Source organism: Heliangelus exortis, chromosome 17, assembly GCF_036169615.1.
Source record: "Heliangelus exortis chromosome 17, bHelExo1.hap1, whole genome shotgun sequence".
Taxonomy (NCBI): domain Eukaryota; kingdom Metazoa; phylum Chordata; class Aves; order Apodiformes; family Trochilidae; genus Heliangelus; species Heliangelus exortis.
In genome coordinates this window covers 13,629,469-13,650,789 of record NC_092438.1, presented here as the reverse complement: position 1 = coordinate 13,650,789, position 21,321 = coordinate 13,629,469, and the positions used below count along the sequence as shown (strand labels likewise).

At 34.9% G+C, this 21,321-nt stretch overlaps 1 protein-coding gene across 34 annotated transcripts in view; it reads left to right on the top strand.

Moving 5' to 3' along the window:
* Positions 1-21,321, top strand: part of RBFOX1 (RNA binding fox-1 homolog 1) — a 597,988-nt gene that overhangs the window by 572,479 nt on the left and 4,188 nt on the right. For 10 of the 34 annotated variants that reach the window (XM_071760508.1, XM_071760518.1, XM_071760514.1 and 7 more), the window contains one exon: positions 12,636-12,688. The exons of the other annotated variants lie outside the window; for them this stretch is intronic. In XM_071760508.1, the coding sequence (XP_071616609.1) occupies positions 12,636-12,688 (53 nt within the window). The remainder of the gene's footprint in view (positions 1-12,635; positions 12,689-21,321) is intronic. 34 annotated transcript variants of the gene reach the window in all.

The window sequence follows — 21,321 nt, the reverse complement described above, 5'->3', positions numbered from 1 at the left end:
AGCAGTTATCAAAGTTAAATTTTACATTTAGGATGTGGAACAAGTCAAAGCATGGCAGTGGGGCCTATTGTCATTTTGTCATTGCATGTTCACTTGGTGTTGCTGTAGTATGTCTGCACTGCTCCTCTGGACCTGACAGACCCATCCCATAGCTCAGTGAATGGCTTGCTGGAATGAAGCCTATGGGCAGATTTCTTCACATTGATTGGCTCTTGGTTTTGTGTTTTATGGTTTAATTATTGCATCTGTGGTAGGAATAAGGAAAATGTTCTTTTCTTGCATATTCCCTTTGTCAGCAATGCTTATGGAAGTGTGTGTGGTAGCGTAACAAAATAATACCCCAGGAATAGTGAACCAGCCTTGTCTGAAAGGCAGAATTACTCCACCTGTACTGCTTGCTATCCCTGGTATAATTAATAATGATAATTATGTGTGTTTATATATGTTTGATTGTGTATTCATATATATGCACACATTCCCCATCCATTACCCACCCCCAAACATGCCCAGGCAGAGACACCTGCACACAAACACCCATCCATACAGAGGGATTTTTCCCTAGACCCAATTCCCTTTTTTCTAATAATGTCAAATTTAAATTTCACTGCAGACAATGGGAAGACTCCCATTGACTTTGTTTCTGGATTAGATCCCTCAACACTGGAAGCTCACCTTTTTTTTTTTTTTTTTTTTTTTTGGTTTTTTCCCCCAATATTTTTTTAAATGTCAATAAGGCACACTCCAAAATATTTTCCACATAACATTTTGTAATATAAAAAAATTAGTTCTATTTTTTTTTTTTTTTCCCACTATCAGTTTCTGTTACACATTCTGTGGTTTGTATGAAATTTGAGGCAGGAGTTTTTTGTCAAATGGAAGTTGTGTATTTTCCAGATTGGAAATCTTACTCCGGATAAAATCCTGATATTCTAATAGTTTAGATTGTTAACATATCTATGTGTAGTATTCATTTTTTCAAAGTAGTAGTATCAAAAAAGGTCTAATTTAATATATTTTCCAGTTCTCTTTGGACAAGTAGTTGAGAGTGATATTTTATATATTTGTCAGGTCATCCTAATACACAATAGGTACAGATCTGATGTAATTTGAAACATGTTTATGAGTTAGAAATTTGAAATTAGAATAAAGAACAAAAATACTCAAATATGAGCTTATATAGATAGAGGGGATTATTTTTTGTATATTCTAGGCTTTAGACTTTTCTATTTTCTGGCTAACCAGTGAAAGCCAATATAGTTTTATTCAAATTGCTTTCTTTTATTGAGTATCTTACTAGTGATATATACTAAAATTTAAGGTTTCGAGAGAATATAAAATAAAACAGCATCTTCATTCAGACTTTAATTTAAAATTTAATTTACTTTAAAATTTAGTACCTCATTTCATGATCATACTTCATAAAGACTTAGGAAAAAAAGCCTCTATATATAGGTTTAATTTCTAAAGTAATTGTTTTGGAAGAGGAAAAAGCATAGAAAATAGTGATATATTTTATTCCTCTACTCCCAGCTGAAACCTTGAAACTTCTTTGAGTTTTGCTGTACAAGTTGAACCTTGAGAATTAAGAGTTTTGAGGGACAGGTTGATACACAAGCAAGAATCAGAGAGCTACTCAGATTTTGGGATTGAAAGGGATCAGGTGGAGTCTTGATGAGGTACAAAGGTTGTGTGGAGCTTTTGTACCAGCAGTAGGACAGCAAATCTTAAATATTTTTCTTCTTCAAACACTTAGGTTGGTCTCTTTTTTTCTGGGTATCCCACTAAACACTTGCTTAAGCCTTAATATTGAAAATAAAAATCGAGTTGTTCACTTTGCTGTTACAGAGAGGTAATGGATTTGAGCATCTAATTATTAGGCTTATTTGTCTTGATGTCTGTATCTTATCTGTGGCAAACTAGAGGATCCCTGGCATCATTTCAACATCTCATAATCCATATTCATCCCTCAGGTATCAGTTTTGGGAATGACTGGAGTACATGACCATAATGGTGCCTTTTAGTGAAGGAGTTAGAAAATAAAAGTGGATTATTGTGAATAAAGAGGGTGTAGTAGGGAAAAGTATCATCAAAGAATTAAAAATATTATGAACAGAGAGTTTCATGTAGAGCAACTGCAAAGGGATTTCCTGAAAACAAAAATGTAGTGCATAGAGTGCTTTTAAATTATTGAAACAAGGTTCATTCTAAAATATTGTAGTTTTTTTGGGGAGACAGAGGGATTGATGTAGGAAAGTTGGGCAAACAATTGCATTTCATGAAAATAGAATTTCCTAACAAGTCTAGAAATCTATTTTATATACTTTAGTGCTTTAATACAGTCCTCAATATATGGTAGAATTAATATGTTTTCTGATACTTAGAAAGCTTGATTCAGCTGTCTGCGATATCAGTTTTCTTGTAATATCTATGGAACTTAAAACTTCCTGGCCCAAACTGCTGGTAACGACTGATTATGAAACTTCTGTTGTGTCAGAGCTTGTAATCTTCATACCCTGCTTCTGCTTTTCTGTAATTTCATTCCCCTTCACTATGATATCAAGGGATATTTTCAGAATCCCCATAGACAAGGAAAATGTAGGCTACTGCTGTAAATTCTGGTTTGGCATCCATGATGGAAAAATCAGGATGAAACAAATGAAAAAGAAGGTAAAGGATTACAAAAGCCTAGATTTCCATGCCTGGATTCCTAAAGTGCTCCAAGTTAAAAGATGCACAGGACTTGTGCTCCCAGTTTCCTCCTGAACATAGTGGGAGCTGTTAAATAGTACAATTAAAAAAAAAAAAAAAAAAAAAATCAGTGCACCTATTCTGATATTTGTGTATTAACTTCGTTACCCTTGCTTGCTTTTTTTTTAATATATCAGATTCTGTAGCTTGAGTTTTCCTTCCTAGTTTCTTTTTTTAAAATTAGAAGTTTATAGTAAATAACTGTGATTGTAAAGAAATTCCTTCGATACGTTTTCATGCATATTGTTGTTTTTCTCCAAAAAGAGGGTAAAAAAGGATTGCTTAACATTTTTAAAGCAGGAATTGTCGATTTAATAAATCAAATGGGCCTCTTTGGTCTTTGAGGATATTGAAAGAAAGTGTAACTTGAACATTTTAGAGCATGCCACAGCCAGCAGACTGGATAAATACGGAGTTAGGGAGTTACTAAAGCATCGATTCCTGACCCAACAGACCAAAACTGTTACAGTCTATTGGGTCAGTGCCTGGGACATGATAGACCAGAACAGTTCCTTTGGACATGTCACTGTCTAATTATACACTTTTTAGTTTTCAGATCATTGGCTTGATAGACCAGAAAGAGGCAGATTAGAACAGGCCAGAAGTGTTGTCAACCTGAGTGCTCCCACTCTCAGGGCTCTGAAGGCAAAGGAGGAAAGCTGGAGGCAGAGGGAAGCTGATGGACTAAAATGTACCAATAAAATATGGAATTAATTGGATGTAGTCTGTATGGATTGGCCATGTAATGTGCAAAGTGTTTTTGGCAAGGTGAGGAAGGATTAGAAGAGCAAACTTAATAATAAGTAATAATAATAATATTAATAATAAGCTCAATAAATAAGTTTGTAGCTGAAATTAATCAAGAAAGGCAGTTTACACTCTTGCATGGTTTTACTGCAGCATTTCCCACCTCAAAGGAGATTCTAAAGCATTTGATGAGGTATTTAATTTTTTTTTTTTCATGTACCTTTGGGCTTGTCAGGTCTCTAATGCCCTAGAAACACAAATCAGGAGTTTGTGAGAATACTGCACAGCAGGAATGGGAGGAGGAGGTTTCTGAAGAACAACTTTTCTTGTGAAAGCTGCTATAGAATGTTTCAGAGACATGCAGAAAAAATAAAGGTCTTCATTTAAACAAATGTTTACCAGCCCCTAAACTTTATTTTGTGTTTCTTGAATGAATTCTTAAATAATCCTGTTTTTTTCCTGTAAGTGCTATTGTAGTTAGAATACAGAGAAATGTTTCAAGTAATTTGTAAAGTCCTTAAACTATTTAAAGGGAAATAATTGCTTTTATTCATAATTGATAAAGAGTTTATACCTCTGTATATTAGGAGACTTTATTGTAGATGTAATAGTGGTTACTAGTAAAATGTCATAATCCTTATGAAATCAGGAAAAAAAATAAAGTAGGTTTTAATGATACTTACTTTTAGAGATTACATTATATATGCAAATAGTAAGTCCCCCATCAAAACAAGTATCTTTTATTACGTATTTACTGGATAAAATGCTGATTCTTTACACAAGATTGACTTCAAAATGCTTTGCTCTTTCCTCTAAAGAGACTGAAAAATCTGTCTAAAATATAGTAATAAGCAAAATTTTCATGGTAAAACTTCAAAAATAGAGTTATTTTAGCAGCCATGGTTCAAACTGACATCAGTTTACTGACAAGGAACACTTCTGAAGTAAAGTTACTCAAATACTTCTTCAAAAATTAAGTTTAAATGAGCAGACTGTGTTAATCACAGACAATCTTAGAGCATTTATGCCACTGAGATCAGCATGGATTTCACTATTGAATTATGTGGTGGTCAGAATTTCACCTATTAGTTTTAGATTTCTTTAAAATGTTAAGATCCACTTAAAAAAAATCTCTCTCTTTCAGGTAAATATGCATATGTATGCTACGTATATTGTATTATTAATAACGACATAATATGTATAATATAGTTTTAATCATGCATAGTAGAATTTAATTGATACAGCAGGTAAGAGGAGTTAGAACTAAGCATATTTGTATAGCTCTGATTTAAAAACTAACTAGATCAGGAAATAAAAGCTGCAGATGTAAAACATAGTTGAAAGGGCTACAGATTTTTCCTCTCTGTGACGTAAGGTGTGATCCACGTTTTCAAACTATATGAAAAATGAATGTATTTTTCCCACCACTATACTAACAAGTATAGCACCAATTTGCAGATACTTTCTTTATCCAATCTGTGAGGTGTAATGGCAGGAGAAAGAGGGGGAGTTCGTGTAGAAGGCATCATGGAAAATTTATATTTATACTTGTGCAGTGTGGGAATCTCTCTCAAGTAGCATTTAAATAGCTTATTTAGTTAGTTCAACAGAAGGACTAACAAAGATGTCTGTCTTTCTGCTGAGGAATATATAAGAGTACAAATTATGAGCAAGCATCTTCTATTGACCATTTTTTCTCCTTAGGTTTTTTGTGCTTTTGGGCAAATGGAATAATACAAGCATGTCACCAGGCTAGGGAATGCACCTTGCCATTACTGTCCAGAAGAGCTAGGGAATTTTTTTTTATTATTTTTTTTTTTTTAGTTTTCTTGAAGGTGTGCTTTTCAGAGTTGCAGAAGTGCTTTTTGGTATTAAGATGAATTATTACTGTTCAAGTATAAGGCAGGATAAAATTTAATGAGAGAGATCTCCTAAGATTTCTGTCTCCTGCTGTCTTGGGCAGTCTACGTGATGGGAGAGGCACCTTGTCTTGGCTACATCACCCTGAAATCTCCTGTCCTGAGCACAAAGACAGCACAAATAAAAAGCAAAGCAGCAGTGACTAACCTGGCAGTCAAATATAGGGCTCAGTTTTCCCCTGGAAACAGGGATCTCGTGCCACCTGAGACACTCTGGGGCATGGGAGACCCCCATGTAGGTGACACCAGACCTTCTGGAGTGGCAGCTGAGCCCAGGCTGCCTTTTCTTGAGCAATCAAGATGAGCCTGAATTGTTTCTGTGAAGTACCATTTACAGAAGTAGCTACATTAATTTCTTTTGATTAATTTACTCCCTACAGTTTTGCCTCAAAACGTCAAAAAGCAGCATTTAATAAAATGATCAGTAATGATGGAGGTGGGAGATGCATTATCTTTTTGGCAATGAAAGCAGAGTAGCTCAGGGAAAGCAGAATGTCTGTGTCTTCCTCTTTGTCTTGGCATCATTAACAGCAGTTAGGTTGCAATTCTGGAGAAAGAATGAACCTGACAGGGGAGAAATTAGTCTAAAAGTAAAATATACTTTCCTAATGCACATCAGGTCAAACAAGTCACTTTTAGTGTTCTTGAAGTGTACCACGCTTTTAGTGTGGTACCTTGAAGCTTGATACCACATGAATTACTTTCAATCTATACTTTTATTTAATTTAATACATCTAGGAATGGCTGTAAAGTTGTTTAGTTGTCTGTGTTGTGATTCAGATGCTCTGAGTATGATAATGTAGTTTGATCTTACAGTAATGGGAATATAAAGCACAATAACAGCAAAATCAACCTTCTTGTTAGAGCTATACTAAAAATTTAAGTTCTTTGATAGTCTTCATATTTCAGATTAGGACACCAGAAGGGGAGGGAGTTGGGGAGGACTTCATAAAATTATTTTAGAGAGAAACTCTGAGGCTTTGTCCGTATTTGAGTATTACAGAGACTATTCAAGCTGCCAGCTATGGTACAGTTCACAGTGAAAAAGCCCTCAACATTAAAGTCCTACCAAGACCAATAGAGCCTTAGTATGATGGAAAAATAAAGCATCTTCAATAATAAAATGGAAAAATTTACAGGTGCACAAGAAATAACACTTTTGGGGGAAATCTTTGCTGCCCTGTATAATTAGCAGCAGATCCTTGGACACTAAAATTTGGAATAGTTCCAGCAAGGTCAGTTCTTGCAGTGAAGCTGTATTGATGTTACTGGCTGGGGTTCTGATCCATGCAGTCTAAATACTGACTGTATCCATCAATCCCATGGTGATCTTACCAGAAAGAAGTCAGCTGATGACATAGAGCTTAAAATTTCACACTGTAACTTCTGTTCAGTGGTGTCTTTGCCTTCATCTTAATTTCCTGTGTCCTGGGGCTCTGCACTCTTTTCAGCAGGTGGTGTAATTCTGGGGGGGGGATGCTCCTTTGTGTTAAGTAAAATTATTTCTGTCTAGTTTAGTGAAATCAAAATCCCAAAATTCTGGTGTAAAAAATACAACTGCTGTATGTTAGTGAATTTTAATTTATTTTTTTTTTTTTACATTTTAAATTTCCTAGAGTTAGTGTGATAATTTTTAAGGAAGTCCTGATTTCTGAAATCCCACTTGTTCTCTCCTCCTGCTTCTAATTTATAGAAGCTCTGACAAGGGACTAAAAGCTTCTGGAAGTGCTGGGTAAAATTCTATGTGTGTCAAAATTTTGTGGTTTATCATCTGCTATGGAAAATATACTGTTGACTCAGATTTTTTAGGACAGGACACACTTGCACATTTGTCCCATGGGCCCTACAAGCACAGGTTCCTACACCCAGATGAACTGCCCAGACATAGCTGGGTGTTTTTATACATCTGAAAAACAGTGGGGCCAGGGACTGTAGGAGGTAAAATGCAGTAGTGGGTTGATGCTTTTTTGGCAATATGGTAGAAGTGCAGGCAAAGACAAGCTCATTTTTTTACAGGGCAGGGAAACTTTTAAGGGGAGCACTCAGAGTAAATGTATCCTGAAATTAGGTTGGAGTTTTGCTTCATGATGGTTAAATCCCTCAAGTCTTAAAAAAAAGGAATCCGAGAGCCATTATCTGAATCTCTTCCTGTCTTTGTCTTCTAGGTTCTGGGATTTTGCAAGGAATATTAAAGTAGCCAAATCACATATGGGCCAGGCATAATCAGCAGTTAGGTCTGTACTATACACCCAATCCCTCTTCTAAGTATCCCCTCTTTCTGAACTCCTCTTAAGCTGCCACTGACTTTTAAAAGTCTATTTAGATGTAGAAAATGTGATAAAAGTTGTACACACTTATGTGTAACTGAATTATCAGAGTTTCAGTAGGTAAGAAAACTTTCATTCCCAAGTTTCCACGTGTGAAGGATCCTAAAGTTCAGGATTATGCCTTAAACCAGGATTAAGGCACAATTAAACTCATGATTGTGGTTAAACCAGAATTTCTCTGTCTGTTCTGGTACCTACTTGATGTTCCAGTAGCTGAACTCAGTGGTGTTAGTACTGATGGTGATGGGAATTATTAAGGGAATCTTGGAAAAGTTCGAAGGAAAGTCCTAGAAGTCCTTTAAACAGAAATGCTGGTAATACTCTTAGCTTATTTTTTCCTGCTTGACCATGTAAAACACATGTACAGTGGAGCTAATCAACCTCATTGGGATGTCAGATATCTCAAACTTAAAAGAAACTCATGGAATATGTAGATTAAAGGCAATTTAGGAAGAGAGTCAAGGCTGAACATGCTTTACAGAAAAGATTTCTGTAGAAATAAGTTAAAAAAACCTGCATAGTAATTAAAAGTGTTGACATGACCTATATATCCTTATCTAAGCTTAAATTCAGTATAATAAATCCACTGTGCTATAGAATGAATATATGAAAGTTCTTTATGTACCACTTCAGTACAGTCAAGGTCACTTGCAAGAGAAACTAGACTGAAAAAGACATTCCTGAGACTTCCTCCTTACTGAGAAAAAGGTAGATGCAATATTTTGCTAAGGGAAAGTACTGACTAAATATATACATGAAAAATAACAGTTGTATAAACACGTTGAAAAAACATAGGCTATGGTATTTAAAAACAATTTAAAAAGTGGACAGTCCAGAAGGCCTAATTTCTGTGAGAACATTCTGTGAGTTATTGAAACCATTTGTCATTAGCAATATTTTTCACTAAATAGTGTTTATAATGAAATGACATAATCAAGATTCATTTGAATTCCTCTTCACTTGTTTAAATTTATTTTTTTTTAATACTAAAAATCCAAGTCTTACAGTTTGGTGGTGTGCTTTAACTTAGAGCAGGAGGCTCTTATTTAGGTGATAAAGCTGAACCTGAAAATACTTTGTTATCCTCTTAAAAGATTGATTCTGCAGACCATGGTTTGCTTCTAACAGCTGAACTTTTTCTGCCCACCTCATGCTGCCACAAAAAACTTTCAAAACTTGTCCCTGTCTAAATACAAATTATTATTTTAATTGTGAGTGAAAGTCATTCCTGAGGGCATAAACCCTAATGTGGCTAATCAAGGATTTTTTTAAAAAAAGTCTCCTATAATAAAAAGTGCAGTCCAGAAGGCTACATGGAGAAAAATAGCAGTTGTGAAAACTCCTGGGCAGGTTTATGTCAGATCTGGGTTCTTCAAGGAATGGATTTTTTAGGAGCCTGCCAAAGGGTCTGTGGGGAATGGAGCAGAGGAAATTAGAACATGTTTGAACTTTTGAAAATTGAAGTCATGCAGATTCAGTAAGTACCCCAAAGTAAGAAAAAGCATCTAAATCACTTAATATCCCTTTTGTTGTCCTCCCCTCCTGTTTCTGTCTGAATTCAGGAAATACATCACATGTTAAGACATTATTTTTTTCCAACTTTAAAAATATCTTTATTATCCTACTGGTAAAAATCTCTGCTTGTTTTCAATTTGCTAGAAGAAATGAGAAATTGATATATAGCCTTGAGAGAAGGAATACTATGCAGAAGGTTTTGCCCTTGGGAAATAGCTGCTCAGATAGAACACAGCCATTTTTGAGTCCCAAAAGTTTATTTTCATGACTTTCACTGTCTGGGTTTCCATCAGAGCTGAGGCTGCCAAGGGTGCCAGCCCAGCACTCAGAAGGATTGCACTTAGCCCAGGGTGCTGCTATCTGGCAAGTTGAATACATCCAGCAATACATTCAGACAAATGTATTTGTCATGTTCCTCTTTCAATTTGTTTTTCTGTTTATCTCCCTTGCAGCCAGTAACAACTTCCAAAACTTTATTTACAGAAAAACATGAAAACTCACTTGGATTTTAAAGGTGTATTATTTTACACCTGAAGGATAAAACAAACAGCAGTAAAAAATTTCTCCTATCCTTTCACTGTTAATATACAAATTAAATTATGAAAGCAATTTTGTATCTTAATTATTAAGCAGAACTTATTGCCTCATAAAGTTACATGGCTGACATTGCTTATACCTTTTTGAATCAATAAAAAGTGTAGCAGTGATGAGGAACATTAAAAGAATCAAAAATTCATCATGAATTTTCAGCAAACCTTATCTGTGAATTTTTTAAGCCTTGCTCAATAAAGTCAATGTGTAAAACTGGTCTTTAAAGGGAGGGACCCTACATTTGCAAAGGATTGAGCTGATTTCCAGGTCTGCAAACTTTAAGGCAGATAGAATGTGATGCTCCAATATCATCTTAACTCAGCAGCACTCTGTTTGCAAGCTATGGGGTTGTTCACATAAAGAAACAAAATAGTTATTTTGGACATTAGATGTGATATTTTTGTATAGTGACACCTCAGATTATCAGTTCTCCCCCTAGCTCTATGTAAATGAAAATATAGAGTTTAACTAAATATTAACGTGCCACTATAGAAACATTCAAGCCATAAAAGTACCTAAAAATTCCATGTAACTGTTAGAAATAACACTTGATTAATTATAAAAAATGAACTGGCTTGTTGAACTCCAGCATCCAGTCTTACTTTTTATTCTCTCAGTTGCTATCCTGACCAATAGGTAACTTTTTCCTTCCTTATGCTAAAGCAGTGTAAGGACTGCTTTATGGTAGATATTCTTCAAATAGGTATCACTTAGGGTTAAATTTTATAATATTTCTTTTCTGCTAGTAGGTAAAGGGTCAGCAATAAGAAGTAAGATTTCAGAACAGCTTCAGTACCATCTGCCATTTCAAAAGACAAATAGCAGTTAATGTTCTGGGGTCTTTCTGCAGGTAACTAAAGCAGCACATTATTCTTACAGATAATTCTGTGCTTTGGCATCATAAGACTGAGTATCTGTGGCTCAATGCTCCATAACAAGATGTTCTGAATAGAGATAAAGAAAAGGAGTTTTCCAGCTAGCCACTTGAGAAGGCAGTTTTTAAGGAAAAGTCATCTTTTCATGTAGGTGAGAGGGGAGTTTAATATCTTAACAGAAATGGAGTTTCTGTAAAACAGTAGCTGGTAAGTCTGCATTGCTACTGGCTAAAGCTCTTAGCAGACATCCTACTTTTTTCTATATTATTGTCACAAAGGGATAATAATAAAAGTACAGTGACAAATTATACTACCTATGAAATAGAGTAGCTCTGTATTTATGAAGTTAAATTTATCCCCCTGCATTTTTTTTAAAATGGATCTCTTTAGCATTACATGCAAGGTAGATCTCAGCTTGTGGAATTTCTGCAGGTGACGAGGTAAAGAGCAAAACTACTCATTTGTACATCCAAATGGAAAATGAAAGAGTTTACAGTCTGATCACTAAGTTCATTCATACTGAAAGTCAGGTGTTAGCATCTCTGAGATAGAGCAGAGGCAGTGACCAGATGCAACTTTTGATCTTTATCAATCCTGTCCCTGTATTATGGGTTGGAGATTCCTTGCTTTGTTTTGTTGTTTGTTTTTTTTTTTCCCAAACATGAACTTCTAAATAACAAGGTTCACAGATTTCTAAGTGAGAATTTCAAATCTGTTTAATATAGGGGAGGTGAAGTAACAAAAGTAGATTTTGTTCTCTTAGGGCTTACCTCTTGAAGGTTCTGTTACCTCTCAGAGATACTTGCTCCTGAATGGAATATTTTTCAATAGAATCTTCAGAATATTTAATGCTTGACAGAGCTTTCAGCATGTTGCAGAACTAGCTTTTCCAGGTAGTCTTTAGTGCAAGCTAGAGGTAGTTCCTTTTTGCTCCTACTGGGTAGACTCTTGCATTAAAGCTGTACAAAAATAAAACCTGTTTTTCACTATGCTGAGCAGTGCAGGCTGGAGGAGCTGCATGTAATTGGGAGTAAAAGAGCTCCCAAGAGTTAAAAGTTCACCCAGGTTCTTTCTTAACCCCCACAGAACACAAAAATAATCCAAGGAAGCTGTGTAGATGCATATAAAGGAGTCATTTTATGCTAATCCTTAAACATGGTTTCCCCTAAACCAAATCCTGTTTGCTTTGACTTCAGAAAGGACAAATCAGGATTTGTGCTGTAATGGAGTTTTCTGCATTTTGGAATATTAAGTGTATTTTGCATTTCTCTCTTTATGTTACCTATTTTAAAAAGAATTTTGCAAGAGAAGGTTTATATTAAATCACTCATATCTGTAGTTCATTCTCTGAAGATTCTGTAAAAGGCTTTTGTATGTATGTGAATGGCAGTATATGAGAATATACTGTGTCATTTTTTTAATAAATAGCAGAAAATTCTTTTTTTTATTGCAGTAATTTTAGACATATAAAAAGCAAAATATTTGACTTTCACTATCCTCCTTTCAGATGCAGAAAGTTAATTGTAATTATTTTTTTTCAAAAAACGCTTTTTACGTATTTTGCAGCAGTGCCCTTTTAATCTCTATATCATCAATATAAATACTGTTTTATTTTTATTAGACTTCATAAATATACTGACATATCTGTAACACTAAACATGAAGCTTCCAATGCAAGAGTTTGTACATAGTCCATATCCAAATGTCACCATTATTTCATTTAAAAGCTCCCAGCATGTCTACCTCATGATCCTTATAAACTCTATAGCACTGAAATACATCAACACTTTTTCTTGCTACATTCATTAAAATTAAGCACCCTTACCCTACCCCATCTGTAAACATCAAGTCAATTGGCAGATAGCACATTTCCCAGTCAGCAAGCAGTATTGTGAATTTTATCTTCTCTTGCAGAAATCAATTCGTCTTCGTTGCAGCAGATGAAATTTCTTGTAACAGCTCTGCAGGTAACAATCATTGATACTTCTTGATGCATCCATCCAGGTCTCAATATCCTTTTTCACATGCTGCATTTAATCATAAGAGAAAGCCTAGGAAAGGCCAGAGTCTGAGGCTTTGGAATAGTTTAATTAATTTCGAGTTTCAGCTTATAGGTTCTGCCGTATAAAAGGCATCAGGTTATTTTGCTGGCTTTGGTGTTTGATTTCCAGTTTAAATCTCATATGGCCTAATAATTAAGGATATGTTAAACCTTCTAAGAAAAACTTACTGTGCAGTACAAGCAAGACCATGACTTTACAAAGAGAACCAATGAAAAGAGTGAAAGCTTAGATTTATCTAGGACGTTGTAAGTGCTATAGCTTTAACAATTTTCTTTTCAACTCTTTGGGGGCAAATATTGCCCACACGGGTACTGCAGACCCTAAAGCACTCACAAAGTCTATCCTATGGATGAGATAGTGGGAGAGAGGGTCTGTGCCTTCAGAGGATCACTCCCTAGTAAGTAAAAAGGCTTAGCTGCTTTGCTAATATACTGTTGTGTTCTAAGCCATGAGTACAGAAGAATGAAGGAAGTTTTTAAAAGGTAATTTGTAATTATTTTTGATATGTCCAGGGATTCTCTTGTTGAAGAAATAGAGTTCGAACAGTCTTAGTTAAGGATGGGATTAATGTCACTATTTAAGAAAGAAAAAGGATAATTAAGTAGTTACAGTGCTGGGACATATTCTGCCAATGATGTTTTGCAAAAAAAGCTGCTAAATTCATAGAAGCTGCTTGTGATGAAGGATGAAAGGACATAGAGTGTGACACAAAGTCGTGGTATTAAAAAGTGCTTATTTATTGAGTTTTCCATTGGCAGAAATAAATGAAAGCTGAAGAGGTTTCTCTTTATGCCAATGACCTACAGAGAAAGAAATAAGGAAGATTTGTTTGTGACAAAGTTCATAGCTAAAGCCAAAGAATGATTATGTTTTAATAACCTGTATGTTAGCCACAGCATTTTTGGTAATCTGAAAAGTTCTCCTATAACAAAGCCTGATGTAACATAGATTTTCCTAACTCCTACTTCATTAAGAGAATACGTGATGAGAAGTCAATGCTTGACACATTATTGATATCACAAAACTTGGATTTTGGCTTTCATTTTTTCACTTCTGCTACCTGCTCAGCTTTGAATGAGAGTAAGCTGTAGTAGGGTGGCTACTAATTTATAAATCCAGACCTTGCTAAGTAATAATAAATATAATTATATTAGCATTTTTGGAGTTCTTGAGATAGACATGGGGTCCTTGTCCTGAAAACAATTTCCTCTTTTGCAGAATGAGCCCTTCTAAGCAATAATTATTTCTCTAATAGAGGCATTTTCCCCCTCAATTCAGACACATCTGAAGTGTCCAAACCTATATGATATGTATTCTGTGTATCACTTGTTTGGAATTCCATCAAAAACCATAACACCATTTTCCATAGGAAATGGATATCTGTATTTTTAATAAAACTTTTCAGTTTACCAGTTTATTGCCTCTGTTGAATTGACTCAACGATATGGTATTTTTGTTAGGTATGTTTTGGGGCACATGATAAAAAGATCCATCACAGGTGACTGAATTTGCCTTTTTTTTTTTTTTTTTTTTAATATGATCTGAAGGATAAAAACTAATGAAAGCCTGTGTTTATTGTTTCTTGTATACCTAAATTTTAGTCTTAGAATTTAAAGGAGTTTTGGCTTTATTAAAAAAATAATTTTCTGGACCACATTCCTGTGGTAAAAGTTACCAAAGCTGAATTTGGTCTTTCAGATCTGTTAAGTTGGCTTTCAACTAATTTATTGTGTGATGTTTAATGTCTTAATACATGGGGCATATACAGAGATACCCAGATTTTCAGAACTGAACATCCCTGTGGTTTTTGAGATGCATGCAAGCCAGTACAATTTTACAGTGCTTTTTTTAGTGCTTCTAAACTCAATTACAGTAATTCAACAGTCTTTGTAAAGTTGATGTAAAGTGAAGACACTGGTAATATGCTCAATGTTTGAAATGTGAGTATATGTATGTTTGTATTGTATCCTTCTAAAGAATGTGTGTGTTTGTAGATTTCAAATAATAATCTAACAAATCAATTTTGGGCTGGAATTTTATAATCAAAGGGAAATGAGGTCTTGGGTGATTCTGCTGGTAATAATCACTCTTTCCTTCTAATAGTTTATCACTCCTGCCAGAGGATACTTAGCCCTCAGCCACAAGAGATCTTTTGCAACTTGGGAATAAAATAATCTTAAATAAATAAGTTTGCATAAATAAAAAGTTGTGTTTGCAAAGAGTGTGCCCACATACACATTGCTGTTTATGTGTGTGTATCTGCTCTTATAGGCACATTATATAAAGAAGACATTTAATTATCTGACAGAGAGATTCCTCCATGGGAAATTTAAAAATATTTCACTCTTGATTGCATCCAGTGCATTCTGAGGCTAAAAATAATTACTCTTCAGAAGAGAAGGTCTGCACTTCTGGGATAGATCTTCTCTGGCAGGCATGATTAAAGAGTTTGCAAACAGACCTGAACTAGAACAAAGGTAGGGAAACTATTGGAAACCTCCTGACAGTTTGGTGACAGAATTTTAACAAGGGTCTCTGAAGACCTTCCCCTTGCAAATCTCTGACAGTGGTTACATCAGGGGATAATTCATTCTGAGGTTCTTGGCTGATGGGGGCAATGGGTATCTTGCCCTATGAGGCTGTTAATATATAAGAAAGAGACTCAGAATAAACCCATGTTTATTTATCTGTTGGCTACAGAATGTTGTTCATTTGGAATCTTTAGCATCTTTGGTGAATTTTTCAGATCAGTGCCCAATATTTTTTTTTTCTTTTAGGTTTTGTAAGATTGAAATTCGTAGTTTGTAAAAAAAAAATTGATGTGTTTCCCAAGTGTATTCTACAGTGTAGCTGCATATTACATTTTATGGGTTTTGTGTAGATAAGGAATAGGATCATTATTCTGTATTTATATCACCCTTTCTTCCTCCAATTTTTAAGTGTTATCCAGCTTCTGTCTACAAACAAAAAAATATAGTGTGGATGCATGCTTGGTGTTATTTTTCTCCCACGTGTATATGCAGCTGATGCTTTTGAACTAACAGAGAGAAAGAGGCAAGTGTACACATAAACCTGAGTTTGGAATGAAGTATGGTGGAATTGGATATAACATCTGTCCAGTTGTGTCTGTATTTATTTGCATGTGTGAGCAGAATCATTCCCAGGAGGTGGGATTGTGTCTGTAAAAGAAATGCACTATAAATCTTTAGAAGTTGACAGTCTTAAAGTTACTGACCTCCCTTGGAAGAAAGATGCAGCCTACAAAACAGATTAAACGTTCTGAAAGGTTTAATTTTTAATATTTAATTAGTCTAGGAAAAAAAGTTTCATAAGAGTAGGCAGCTCAAAAAAGCAAACATTGGAGTTTGTGCTATTGAAAGACTTTTGAACAGGATATTGGCTTTTTTTAACACAAGCAATTGCTCAAATCATTGCAGATTTCCTGTACGCTATCATTAACCTGTCAGCACTTACAGCACCAGAAATATAATTTATTAAACAATAGCAAATAGAGTGAGTTATTTAAAAGCAAAGGAATATTTGACAAAGTGCTTAGACTGGCTAAGATGCCTGTTATACTGGCATAGATCTGCTATGGTACATAAATAATTTTAGGTGGTCACAGTTTTACCAGACACTTTTTCATATATCTTATTGACTCACGTGGCTGGAAGGAGATACTGGTCAGATTAGAGTCTTTCAAAAGAATTTCTGAGAAGTCCATAGAATCCAAACTGCTTTGGGAGAATGCAGTTTCAGAGATATTTCAACCCTTGTGATTTACTGTGTGAGGTCATAATGTTCAGTTGTGAAAGGTTCTTCCCTTTTTGCATTGTTTCCTATAGTTTGACTTCATCTCATGAAGCAATTTGACTGGGGAAAAAAACAAACATTTCCTATGAGATGCCTTTTTTATTATCTTATCCTCTTCAACTAATAAGGTAAAATAAAAGTTGGAGCATCTCTAAGGTCTTTGTGATAGTATTTATTAAAGGCTGTGCTGCTTTTCCCTGTGAAAAATAGCATAAACTGAGGTTTTTGCTCTGGAAAGCCTAGGAAATGTTGTACTAATGCACAGTATTGAACTACTTCTATAAATTGAAGTGTCCTTTATGTTGGCAGTTAAAACTTGCACTTAGTGCTGCTGTAAATAGTGGAATATATGGAATATATGGAATTCCATTTGTTACAGCTTTTACTGCTCTGGGTAGTTGTGTGGTAAAGATGTTCAGCTCTTGGATCGGTTGATAAAAATCAGGAAACACTTTGATTATCCCCTGTTCTTCTTTCATGAAGTTGGATTAATTCCTTTTTCTCAGCCAGTGGAAACACTGGCAGTCCTTTTTTTTTTTGGCATCTTTGTCATGATCTCTTTGACAGCTTGCCTTCCTGGTGCTTACAGTTCTGGGTCAGTTCACATGGCCAGTCAAATGTGACAACACGACAAGATTAAGGAAAGCTGAGGTTCTGTGATTTGTAAATAGAGGATTTGCAATGTGAAGCTCCTCTGATAACAGGAATAGTGAATAATCTCTGTTTGCCCTCAACAAGTGTGTACAAGCATTTGTGCATCTTCTCTGCTCTCCCTTTTTAGTGAAACCACTGGAATTTTTTTTTTCTGAGAGACTGAAAGGTGGTTTGTGTGTGTGTATGTATGGTTATATACAAATACCTGAAATAAAGAAGGATTCAGTTTTACTATTATAGTAATATTAATAAAAAAGCAATATTGTTGCATACTACAGAACCTTACACTCAAGCAAAAAGACTGCTTTAAAATTTAATCAACAAGGTACCCACTATATTTAATATTGAAGTAGATGTGAAAGTGTTCAAGCTTTATTGCCTCAGAATCTAACAGCAGTAGTAGTAGGAAAATGCTCTACAGATCTAATACTTGCTTTTCATTTTAATATATTATATATATATTAAATTATTGGTTATTATATGTTGGTTTTAGGTGTCACAAGATGGCAAGCCTCAGTTTCCCCAATTTTTTTTTTTTTTCAATGATGAATGAAATTGTGGAAAGTGAGAAATAAGAGCTCCCTGGCCATATGTACACTTGGCTTACAATATGGCCATGAAGGATTAGATCAAAATTAGCTGAGGGGGTATGAGATTATTAACTTCTCTTTTCCTAGTTCTTAAACAGATTAATAACTTTCTATAGTTGTATATGGGGGGAAAGGATAATGATTAGAAAGATATGGGCATCACATGCTTAAAATGTAGAACTTTCAAAATTCTCCTTTAGTCCTCTAATCACTTAAGAAAAGTATATTAATTTGGTTCATCTTCTATACTGATAATTTTTCCTTATTAATGTTGATATTAAACCCTGTACTGTGTGTATTTTTAAGGAGCTTCCAGATGTCTCCAGTATCAGAACTCCACTCTCTGTTCTTCATCCACATGGAAATACACCCATAGTATAAAACAAAACCCTAAAATGGTAATTAAAATTGGAGAGGTACATAATTTCCCTGGTTTTAGACAGTTCAGCAATAACTACTACTGATAATTTTAAGAGAAATTAAATTTCAAAGACCTTACTAAAATAAAATTGACAAGTTACCATTTTTAATTCTCTTTTTTTAAATTTTATTTATTTTTGTGGTGAGAAACAAGTTGTCCTTTTCTGTGGAATTTTAACAGTATTGAACCTGTATTAAAAAATGCTTGAAGAATCTGAGACATAGGATTAGTAAAGAACATCCCATACCCTGAGCTTTTGGTGAACAATTTACAGCTACATTTGCAGATGTTAGCATGGCTATACTCATCTTTTTACTTATTTCTCAGGAAGATGTTGGTCCAGGTAGTTAGTGCCAGTATGGTAATAAAATCCTAGCAAATATTAAGTTTTTTCTTCTTATGTCCTGCCTACTTGTTCTAGATAGACAAGAAAATAGTGGAACTTACCTTGCTCTAATTAGTGTTGTGTCAAAATTCTTTATCAGAAGCTTTCTTAGACAGGAGTTTGTGCACACGTTGGTTTTGATACATTGATTTAACATTCTGTAAAATACACACAATAATTGCATTGACTATTAATTTCTGCATAACACTTTGTCATTTGCATGTCTTAAATTATAGTAAATTGTTTACCTGGAATGATGATTTCCAGTGTAAATTATCACAAAGCATTTAAATGCCAGTAATTTTAATGAGAAAAAAACAGGCTGGCATAATAGTGAATAAATGAAGCAATGACTATGTGACTGAACTAGCTTACTGATGCTCAGTGTGCCAATATTGTTAAATCCTTCTTACTATTTTCAGCATGGAAATCAGAATCTATTCTACTAACCTTCTGAGCTTCTAAATTTGGTGTCATGCAAGGGCGTGTTTAAAAATTAGCATTTAAAAAGAAACCCACTTGCTTTAAGTTTAAGCTGACACTGTTCCTTTCCTCTGTGGAAATGAAATTTATTAATCATAATAAAACCATCATATTCTGAAGGTAGAGGTCACCCTGAGGAGAAAAAAAAAAAAAAAAAAAAAAGAAAAAAAAGTCTTCTCATCACAGAGGAATTTCAATGCATTTTTTTCCCAGATAATACCTGAGCATGTATTCTCTCCCCTTTGGAGATTTATTCTTCCATGTTTGTGCTTACATATGTCAAGAGTCTTTAGGAGGGTGCAAGAAAGAGAATTTTGCAATTAATTTTGTGTACTTTATGTTCTTTTACAGAATATTTGGAAGAATGCTTTTTATACTTCATTTTAGTTTATGTTTACATTGCACACATTGGCTCAAGTGGAATTTCAATATCCTGTAAAAGAAAAGGAAGCAAATAACCTCTATATATTACAATTTTTGCATCCTAGTGCAGAGGGTTACCAAGACTCAGGTTTAGGGAAGTTCTTATAACCAAAGTGTCATGGGGTGAGTGTCAAACCTGCTCCAAGAACTCTTATCCCCTTTTCCAAGCCAAAGGATCACCCAATGTCTTTACCCAACACAGGCTGATGAGAGCTCTTTTTCCTTCCATTTTTTTCAGTGAGAACTGCCTGGTTTCTTTGTTAAATGCCTTAGGTGATTTCCAAAGATTCATACCAACTATTTAAATGGGATTGATATATAAATTTAATCCTTCTTTCCTCAATATATATTGGATGCAAAAGAGGAACTAATGTGTTGTATACACATCTTTAGCCTATATTTTCCTGAGTTTAAGATCATACCTTAAAGATGTTTTCCCAGCACACTGCTTTCCCCTGGATATTCATCTATATCTTTGCTAGCTAAGAGGACTTGCACGTTGAAGTTTGCACTTTATGAAATTTTTTTTCTAGTTTATTTTTCATCAAGATGTGTGGTAATTCATCCCAAAAAAAAAAAAAAAAAAAAAAAAAAAGAAAGCATGCATCCTCTGCAAATCTGTGATGCTAGGCTTGGTAAAAGAGGAGGAGACATTTATTTAAAGTCTCTTCATTTTCAGTGCTGAACCCTTTTGCCTTTAGACAACACCATTGTCCCAGGAGGTTGTTTACTGGGATGTCCATAAGCAATAAATCCCTTATCTTCCAGCAAATGTTGGCCCAGTGAAATGGAGAATTTAATACTATCTTGTCTGTAGTAATTTCTGCCTGGGTAGGTAGGAATGTTTGGTTCAGATCACTTGGACCTCTTCTCTACCTTGCATCCAGGCCTCCCTGAAGTGGAGAATTGCATATGCCATGGAAGTATTCCTTTCTCAGCTTTCCCTCAGGTGATTATCTAGGAATTGGCTAATCAGGTTCTGCCTGTGGAGGAGAAAATATGAAAATGATAATAAAATAGGACAACTGCCCTCTTTTCCAAAAAAAAGTAAACTTGCATCAGGAAAATAAGGAATGAGACCAGACTGGGGTTCCTGTTTATATAAGGCTAAGAAATTATGATTTTTTTCAGAGAGACTGAGTAATATTAATGCTTAACTTATTTACTACATTAGCAAGACAACACTATAATTTCAGGATTGCTGTTGTTATATGTGACAACTGATATTAAATGGATCTTCTTTGATTACAGAAGAAAATGTTAGACACAGTGAAACCTTCCTCTAGGTTGATATGTCCATTTCAGCAGTGGTAACTGTGCTCAGGCTTGGGCTGTGAAGCAAAGCTTATGTATTTCAAGGTGAAGAGGGGGACCAGGTGCACATGTAAAGAAGCTTTGAAGTAGTTTCAACAATAAGAATTTGGTATGGGGAGAAATCTGATTTTCACATTACTCCCTCTGCCTTGTTGCAGCAGGAGGTTGGCCTGAAAATTTAGACTTCATGTGTGCAAGTATCACGTCTTAGGATGACAATCTGTCACTTCTCTAGAAAGACCAGGGACGTGCAATAAATATGTTCTTTAAAGCCAAGTGCCTGCCCTTCTCTGCAGCCCCTCTCCTTAGCCTTATGCTCATCTTAATAGCCTGCTAAAACTAAGTATACATCTATTGTCAGCTGTAACTTTACCATTTCCCCAGAGATACTGTTTGGAACTTAGGAGTTAATTTGTTGTGCGATTGGATAGAAAAGAGTATTTCATTACAACCA